This window comes from Sphaeramia orbicularis, chromosome 8 (genome assembly GCF_902148855.1).
Source record: "Sphaeramia orbicularis chromosome 8, fSphaOr1.1, whole genome shotgun sequence".
Classification (NCBI taxonomy): domain Eukaryota; kingdom Metazoa; phylum Chordata; class Actinopteri; order Kurtiformes; family Apogonidae; genus Sphaeramia; species Sphaeramia orbicularis.
Window position 1 is genome coordinate 27,619,518 of NC_043964.1, and position 10,201 is coordinate 27,629,718.

Sequence of the window (10,201 nt, forward strand, 5' to 3'; positions counted from 1 at the left end):
GATACATTCAGGCATATTTCAGAGAATGGGGCACTGTCACATACTGTAAGGTAAGGAGAAAAAACACTTCTATTATCAGTGTATTGTCAGATTGTTATATCACTTGCTTTTTCTGAATTAAATTGCAGGTAAAGAAGAGCCCTAACTCAGGTGACGCTAAGGCCGTGGCCTATGTCAGGTTTTGTGCAGAGGATGAAGCTGACAGAGCAGACTGGGCTGGTCCTCACTTCATCGGAGGCAGCGAAGTGGAAGTGAGACGAGTCGTCAGTCCAAAGGTGACGATAAGTACAACTGATAACCCTGTGTCTGTTGTGTAAAAGTTAACAGAATATTTGATTTCTGCTCACACTTGCTGTAGCTGATTAAAAAAAAAACATAAAAATCTTCTTTCTTTCTAACAGATTGAGGGAGAACAAGTGGAAAACATGGGTACAGTCTCTGTTATACCTCGTCCAAGGCGCTCGATGGGTCTGGGATACATTCTCGAAGATGCTCAGTGGTTAGAGGATGCGAATGACAGCTAAACAAATTTAATATGTTTTAACTGTGTATTGTTTTATAACATATTTTATATAAATATTATCATAATATTATATCTAATGCTGCACTATGGAGATCAGCATTCACAGTACAGTTACATTGTTACTATTATTTTTACATTATATTTATATTATACACTGTAAAAAAAAAAAAAAAAATGGCCGTAGAATTAACACCAAAAAGTTGTAAGATTGCAACTTAAAAAAACTGTAAGTGAAAATACAATGCAAAGTTGTTTATTTGAAAAGATTTTTGTGTCAATCATTAAATCAAATATAGCTGTAGTTTTTACAGGAAGAGTATGTTGACAAAACCAGATTTGTATGTAGAAATTATGTATTTCCATTGTTTTGAGAAAATAAAACTGTAAATTGAAAAACAATGTGGTGCAGTTTAAATTGCAAGACCATAACGTTGAAATAACTGCCTATTCTCACACCTTAAAAAAAATAATAATAAAAAATTAAAAATTAAAAAAAGCAAATTTAACATTTTAAACATGTAAATATCACCAAAATCCAATGTTGAATTCACATGTTTAAAATGTTAAATCTACATTTTACTCTGTAAAAATGTTTATGTATTGATGTGTTTTTTACAGTATTGTTCTGGTAACCACAACTGCCAGTCTTTTTTCTGTAAAAAGAATGGGATTTTTTTTTTTTTTTTTTTTTTTTACAGTGTGTAAAATAAAGCTATTCTAGCCTTGTTTGTGTGTGTTGTTGTTTCTTATCATTAACCCAGTTATTCTTAGTGATAGTGATTTAATAGATTCATCACTGGAAATAATCCAATTCATAGCATGTAAATAAACCCAGGGATAACCCCTGTATCTGTACCCATATCCATACCTGTACCTGTACCTGTACTTGTATCCGTACCCATACCCGTATCTGTACCTGTACCTGTACTTGTACTTGTATCCGTACCCATACCCGTATCTGTACCTGTACCTGTACTTGTACCCGTACCTGTACTTGGACCTGTACCTGTACCTGTACTTGTACCTGTACCCATACCCGTACCTGTACCTGTATCTGTATCTGTACCTGTACCTGTACCTGTATCTGTACCTGTACCCGTACCTGTACCCGTACCTGTACTTGTACCCGTACCTGTACCTGTACCTGTACCTGTACTCGTACCCGTATCTGTACCTGTGCCTGTACCTGTACCCGTACCTGTACTTGTACCCGTACCTGTACCTGTACCTGTACCTGTACTCGTACCCGTATCTGTACCTGTGCCTGTACCTGTACCTGTACCTGTATCTGTACCCGTACCTGTACCTGTACCTGCTCAAGGAGGCTCATCCCTCTCACCTTTAACTCTTTTATTCCTATAAGGTCTCACTGCCAGTAGAACTTGTTTTTAAGACTATTAGGCTGTTTTTGTGAGTTAACTTCGTCTTGTTTTTATTGCTGTATATTCTTCTGCAAAAAAAACGTACCCTAGGGCACTAATAAAGAAACCATGAACCTTTGCAGCAGTATTTTTTAACATCAAAAATATGGTTGAGAGCAGAAAGGATTGAAGAGGGTTACTAAAAGTAAGGCTGTGATTTCATTGATTAACATCGTTGGATTTTTTTTTTGCCCTCTGATTCAATAAAAATAATTCAAAGATTTTTTTTTTATGGTCAGTTCACTAGATGCACAGGACAAACAGGGAATTGTTAAATACCATGAAATGTTAAAAAAAAAAGAACAAGAATAAACAAGTGGTATAAAGAATAAACTGTAATAGAATATAAAGCAAATCAAGTTATTTACAATATCCCTTTTTGGCTGAACTGTATTCTTTCATTACACAATCAGTCGACAGAAATATCCACTTGTTTCTATAAGTTTGTAAAGGACTTCATTTTAAGTGATATTATTACAGAGACAAAGTTTGACCGAACATTGTTCTGCTTGTTTCTCTATGACTCTATTACCTACAGGATGTTATTATTATAATTATTACTCCGTTTCACAATTTTTTGAAACAGGCCTCTCAACATTCACCGCCACAGATCAAAAAAAGACAAGAATTTCAGATATGTGTTTTGACTAAAGGGCAGCTGTCACTCTTATCAACCATGACAAGATGTTTGCTGATTTACGTAATGCTGTTTGGAAATTACAGATGCCTTTTTTTTCCCCCAACAGGATCTTCTCTAATCAGAGGAAAATGTGTGCACCTGGTTTATTTCTGAGCACTAAGGTCATCCATTACTAAACACAGGATAGAAACTATAAAACTCCGGTGCATCCAGACATGATAGATTTCATGCAGACTTGAGCAGTTGTGGGGATTTTGTCAAATTTTCTCAGGCTGAAATAACTCATATAGAACCACCTTCCCACCGCACTCAGTTGACTTCTTCTTTTTGTGCACGCTGTTCATCTTCTGTGGTGCATAAATGAGTATATATGAGACTACCACTACTGTGCAGAAGTATTATGCAAAATTCAGCTGTGTTGGTTTTGAAAGTTATAATGTGTAAACATATTTATTTGTCAATCTCTTTATTAAGGAATAGCAATGAGATGCAGGAATTATCTCCACAGTATCAGACTAAATGACTTCTAAAGGCCAAAATGAGTATTTAGTGTAACCTCTGTTCCTTTTTTTAATATATTGAGATAAATCTGCTACAAAAAAATAAGATTATTGAAGTAAATCTCATCATGTCTGCAAAAAATTGTTAACTTTAGTCTGTAGAAACTGCTTTTTTTTTTTTTAAATTGTTTTCAAAGTTGTTTCCATATTTCCGGCTGTGTCTTAGCCCTTTCATGCATAGTGGTAAATACAGTGGACAGCTATTCAAAGCTGTTCTCTTGTATATTCATGGATTTTGTTGTTTTACTTGCATATCAACCAACACAGTGGACGCATATGCATAATTTCATACACTGCAATTCATACATCACTGTAACTTTCTTGTTTTTGATAAACCTGATCTGCAGTAACATATTTGAGTGTAAATCAATTGCTAATTGTTATTAGACTGTAATTACATTTTTTTTTTTTTAAACAAAAAGTTGTTGTTTTTTTTTTGCATATTATCTGAGTGAGTAATAACCAGTATTATAGTATGTTAAAATGTGAGAAAACATCGGATACAGTCTATTAACAATTACCAATTGATTTACACTCAAATATGTAACTGCAGATTAGGTTTATCAGGTTTATGAAAGGGTTAAATAAGAGAATGAGAAAGGCATGTGTATAGCCATTATGTGTCACTTTAAGCGGCTTTGAGTACTTAGAAAAGTGCTATATAAAACCAATGCATTATTATTATTATTATTATTATTATTATTATTATTATTATTAGTGTCACTGTTGCTGCTGCTCATGTTGCTGCTACATGCACCACCGCTTTAAATGTGGCTGTATATTTTGCAAAATTGTACATATTCAGAAGTCTATTTTATTATACTTTTTTTTGAATATTTTATGGTAGTTTTTTATTCTCTTCTATTTTGCTTCTCTATGTTTTATTCTATATTTTATTCTTTTTTTCATGCTACAAACCCTGAGACCTAGGTAACTATAATACATTCTATCACTCTACTATTAGCTGAATGACACTGAGTCTGAGTCTGAGTATATTCTACATCTAACACATTGGCATAGTAGTGTTATTAATATCGATATATGAGTTGTGGTGCTACTTAAAAATGAAATTCAAATGAGTCTTCAAGTGTTACATGTCACAGGATGTGGTCAACATGAGGGCTGATTAAATATTTAGCTACAGCCCTCATACATTTCACAGTTCACAGTTGTTCACAGTTCAGATTTAGACCTTTTTTATAATAGAAAATCTGACCAGCTACAGCACTGTGAAAAAGCATGTAATAAAATGTCCAAATTAGTGTATATGTTCCATTAAACATGTAATTCTCTCCATGTCTTCTGTTAGTCCAACTCATCCATTCCTTCACATAACATCAATAATAACTGACCTATCAAAGCAACGGAGCTGTTGTTTCTTGAGAATCATGGTTCATGCTTTGTTTGTGTTGCTATCTCTGCTCTCTGATGAAACTGAGACCAACAGAACCAGTTCCGTTTTCGGTTCTCGTACGTAGTTCTGAGAATGGAACCAACTTCACACTCACCATTAGAGCAACATTTGATATGAGTTGTTATTCCAAAGGTGATCATAAACAATAATCAAAAACAAATAATTGTGCCTGTTTTACAAAAAGTCCAGTCAATATTTAATTTTATGTGTGTGTTTGAGAATCAGGTGAGTATAAAATGTTTGTTCTTTCTTTCAGATGGAAGAACATCCAGAGGAAATTATTTCCACAGTCATGCTTAATCCTCAAATGGGTCTGGGATATACACTCGAAAATGCTCAGAGATTATGATAAATTTGCTGGATAATAAAAGTCTCAAGTGTACCACTCTCTGACTAATCTGTAAAGCAATAATTAAACCAAATCAATGTTCAAAGTGTTTAATGTAGCTACAGTAAAATTATAAAGTATTGTGTAAGTTTATTTTCCTAAAAAGCTAAATAAAATAGGTTTCTTAACCAAAGACCTAAACCAGCAACAAAAAAACATCTACTGATCTAAAATCTTTAATACCTGTCAAACCACTAATCCTATCAATACATGTAAATAGTCAAGATAAAATGCAGTTTCTCCGCTTTTCATATTTATCAAATACGACCTTTTTGGATGTTCAGAGGCTCCGTAGTGAACGTGGATAAAATGTCATCTTCTGTAACACTGATTAACCGGTAAAACCCAAGGAGTTTGATCAAATGACATTGGTTGAAGATGCTTGTTATTATATTCAGCTAATGATGTATTTTGTTGACAAAGTCACTTTTTCTTTAGTTTTCTCTGTTTTGATATAATTACATTTGAATTTATTCTGAGCTTTTATCAACACCCACATGATCTGTGAATTAAATATAGGAAAATACCTGATTTGCAGTGACAAGATCAAAATGCAGAGGATGATATGATAATAAATGTTGATAAATCACTTGGAAAATGTTAAATGTAGAGACATTAATTTGAAAGTCACCACAGAAATAATTCTAGGTCTTTAAGGGTTTTTAAAAAATGGGCAAAAGGCAACACTCTTCTTGTTTTTGTGTTGTTGTTTTTTTCTGTCGGTGGTGTTATGTGTTTTTTTGTTTTGTTTTGTTTTTTTTTTTGGGGTGGACAATAGATATTTTTTATTTCTGATTGGATTTCAAAATTCACTAAAAACAGTACACTTCTGATATATTCTTTATTGCAGTGTAGACATTTTTTTAAACATGTATTTCAAAGATTACAGTGAACAAAGATCAAACAAGCAATCGACAAGGTCACAAGAACTTGCAACAATCGTAACATACAAACAAAAACAAACAAACAAACAAACAAAAAACCAAGCAACCAAACAAATACATACCAAGGGATTCTTAAACATTAGTTCTCTTTAAAAAGTTCTTCATATGTATGGATAGTGTTCTCATAATAGTGCATATGTAAACTGCAGCGTACAAATCAAGTTTAACGCTGCAAAACAATGACGCATATACGTAAACTGACGTCACATTCCAACAGCCAATCAGTTTACAGAGCGCCAAGATTCTAAAACATGGCGGACGGCGACGCGGAAATAAAATTTAAGAAGGTAAACTGTCTGTTGTTTATACCGTTAACTTTTCATCGTTTATGGTTTTCTCTGCGATTTAACCAAAGGGAGGACTGTGTACGGCGTTTTCTCTGACGTCTATTCCCTGATTTTGATAAAACTCCGTCAATAGCTCCGTAACCAGAGATAGTCAATAGTTTGGGATCAGTATTTCAGAACCTAAATGTGATGTTTTTATGAGATGCATGAGCACAAAATGTAAGCCGAAAGGAAAAGTTAGTTGCACTGATTTTAAAATTGGTCGATAATCTTATAGTCATAGGTGAATGTTTTAGCTGATAAAGAATATTGCAGGAAATTACCTTTTTCTGAATGTAATTTGGTGTAATGATCCAGCACAAATTGATTGTGAACACAAAATAAAACTTTTGCAATGTTATATAATAGATCTACTATGATTAACGATGACAACGGTTGTTACTCTTACAAAATAGTAATTTGTCACTTTCTTGTATACGTATGGTAATGTTTAAATGGGCTGCTTCAGAATATAAACATGTCGCTAAAATGAATGTTTTGTCTGAATTAGGGTGATGTACTGAATAATTTAGATTCATTGAAGAATTTTGGAGAATGACAAAATTGCAAAATGAAGATTATTCCTTTTCTTGCTCGATAAACGTATTAAAACTTTTTACTTCTGAATCAGATTGAACTTTATTACCAAGTATACATTTTAATGTATGATGAATTTGTTTTGGTGTATTAGAGACAAACAGTAGCAATATCAACAGACATATACTTATTAAAAGAAAAATAGAAAAAAAGCAAGATAAATAAAAAAAATATATAGAATGTACAAATTCTTGTAATGTGTTTTTACACTTGTACATGGCACATAGTTTTAGTAAAATAAGAAAAACTCATCTTTAAATTAGGCTTTGTCTTCAGCTCTTATAACCAGAAACCAACTGATTAAAATTGTACCTTGTCCATAACAGTGAATTACAGAAAAAAGTAAAGAGGTTTGATTTTTTTTGGCCATTTTGGCAAGCTCTTGTCAACATTACTACTAACTGTGTAAGGATGCCACATAAAACGGCTACAAACACCATACACTGTTCATTGAATGATTATGATCTCTAAGAGGCTTGATGCCCTAACTTTTTGTTCTTTTAATTGTACATATAAAAACAAAGCATAATTTTAATTTTCACAGAGCTGAACTTCCAGTGTTTCAAAGGGTATTTATTCTCTTTATTTTACAGGAGACTGTAAGCAAACTTTTGTCAAGTTTCTTCAAGGAGGATAAAACCAGATGTGAGATGGATAAATATTAATTTCACATTACATTGAAAAAAAGTGTTAAACTGTGATGTTTAAAACTGTACTGTTTTGTAGTGAGTGGTGATGCAGTTCTTCTCATGACTGAGATGTTGAAAATATTTGTCCAAGGTAAGAAATCTTGCTTCCTGTACCTGTAGTCTTCCTCCAATGTTGATTAGTTCATTATTTATTTAGCCTTTGTGTTCTCTGACCTGCAGAGGCTGCTATAAGATCACAAAAACAAGCCGAATCTGAGGACTGTGATCAAGTGGACATTGAGCACTTTGAGAAAATTCTCCCTCAGCTGGTGTGTATCTCAACAGAATTCATGGAAGAAAATGATGTAGCCTAGGCTTTAAATAAGGCTGAACGAAAACTCTGAAAAATACATAAATAAAACATAAAACTGATGATACGTGTTTTTGCTAGGATCAGAACCAAAATTCTTAATTTATAACAAACAGATCCTTCTGTGACATGGGTGTTGCATGTAACCATATTGCAATTTTGATTATTATTTCATTGTGTGTCTCCCAACGGCAGAGTGCAAACCCAGAGTGATCATCTGTCGATTATTAGAGTAAAATAAATAACAGTAATGTGATATATGAGTTCATTTTCTGGATGGAAATTGTAGATTACAGAGGGAAGACATGGAACATGACATAAAAGAACAGAAAAAGGACACTGACGCATTATTTGGATAGTGGAAAAAACAGTGAAATTGTGTTCCTTATGGCATTTCATTTTATAAGTATGGGTCCTGAAGAAACAAAGTAGATTTTTTGGGTTTTGAGCTGTAAAAGGTCAGCGAATCACTGATTTAAATGAATTGCCAGCGCTAGTTTGAATTCATTATTTGTGTCGTTGCAATTAGTATTTACACGTGTCAGTATTTTACATAAAAGTTTTTTACATTCTACATTCAAGTCTTTTACATTATTTAGAATTCAGTTCACTAAAGTCACAACTTAAGCAATTCAGTTTTGTTCGTATGGAATATGTTTCAGGTTCTAATTTAGGTTCATTATTTTGCTCGTCATTTATGTGGCATATATTTATATTTACCCCATGCATTGCAGTGTTTAATTCTCATACACCTTTATTTGATCTGTTTCATCTCTTTTGCAGCTGCTGGATTTCTAGCACAGAGATGCCAGAAGATGGAGCCACAGTGCTGCCTGCTGGGTTTTCTTCCGTCTTACAACTTTACTTCCTTTGTTGATCTTATTTTACTGGTGTTTATGTTTTCTGTACAACTATAATTTCAAACCGAAAATGAGATTAAGGTTTCATTCTGTATTTGTTTGACTTGTATGATGCTTAAATACAGGCTAACCGATAACGCTGTCCACTCACTTCCATGCCACCACCAATAAGACCCACCTGTGCTCCTCAGTGCAACAACAGGTGCTTCCAGCATGCTCCATGGCGCCCTTCATCAAAGCCTCCTGGAGCAGTTGGAAGCAATTAGAGTAATAAGGGGAGCAGCCAGTCCTTAGATGATGACAAGTGCCAGGAAAAAAGGAGTACCCCCTCCGGCCACTTTGAAGTTCCCTTTTGCTGTCCTGCGATGTTTAGTTAGAGGTGGGGGGAAGGGCAAAGGGGACCTCTGGTACAGGGGGAAAGTTGAATGGGAGTGTGCGTGCACGAATGTGTGCATGTGTTAGCCAAACATGTCCAGAGACCACACGCATAGATATTCTGTTTGAAAGGAAACATAACAAAACACATTGGAACATGGTCCAAGAAGAGCAGGGTGTAATTCTGAAGGTAAATAAACAAAAGAGGCAAGTAGTGGAGGTGCTTTCTCTCCTTTCATCACAGCAGAGGGGGGAAATTGCGACTGTGAGGGAGTGGGTAATGTGGGGTTTTCTAACCCGAGCGCCTCTGATGGTTTTCCACTGGTGGTGTATTTGACCAACGTGTCTTCACTGTGAGTCAGCATAGCTGTACAACACCTCACTCTATTTATTTGTGTGGCTGTTTGGTGACTCACTGTGCTTACAAATGCAGCTTACATACAGCTGGAAGCAACTTGGGTTAAAGTCAAGAGTCCAGGCTGGGACTCGACGCAGCACCTGGAATTTGACCCGGCACATTTTTACTATGGCCCATACTAGATTTGTGTATCCCAGGAGTCACTTCCTCTCTAGACCTTTTGGAAAAGGTGTGCTTGAACTATTGGTGTACTAATATGCGTTCTGTGAAGTGAGTAATTTGTTAGGTTAATAATTATTGCCATTAATAGCAGCCTTCTGGTTGTAAGTACAGTACATTACAGTGCAGCACCACAGCTTTCACTCAGATGAAATGCTGCAAGCAAAATTGAACAGACTCCCTTGACATTACAAACATAAAACCAAAACAATAATAATGAAAAACACATACATCAATAACACTTAACCATGATCAATTGTAGTTTTGTCACACCATTACCAACAGTTAATCTTTTCTGTACTGTACGAAGCCATTGAAAGTATTGTCTCTTTTGGAGGTTTGCTTGAACTGAATGGATCTTTTCCAACTTCTCCTTATGCATCTTAGTGGAACAAATTACTTCTGAAGGCAGTATTATTAAACATACGAAAGCAGTTAGGACAAGAATGGGGAGGGGCATTGAAGAGAGTAATGAGTTAAAGCTTTTCTTGATCATACATTAAAGGCAGGGAGTGTCGACAGCCAGTCCAGACGCTTTGGAGAAGCTCCGGAGTGAGAAACTTTTCCCAGGAGACAG

General features: G+C 34.7%; 1 protein-coding gene across 1 annotated transcript; it reads left to right on the plus strand.

The window, feature by feature from the left end:
• Window positions 1-6,110: 6,110 nt before the first annotated feature.
• cenpx (centromere protein X) lies at window positions 6,111-8,766 on the plus strand. The gene is made up of 5 exons (XM_030140352.1): window positions 6,111-6,177; window positions 7,407-7,458; window positions 7,540-7,593; window positions 7,683-7,771; window positions 8,596-8,766. Exons 1-5 carry the CDS (start codon window positions 6,142-6,144, stop codon window positions 8,608-8,610), a joined length of 246 nt encoding a protein of 81 aa, XP_029996212.1. The 5' UTR covers window positions 6,111-6,141; the 3' UTR covers window positions 8,611-8,766.
• Window positions 8,767-10,201: the final 1,435 nt, after the last annotated feature.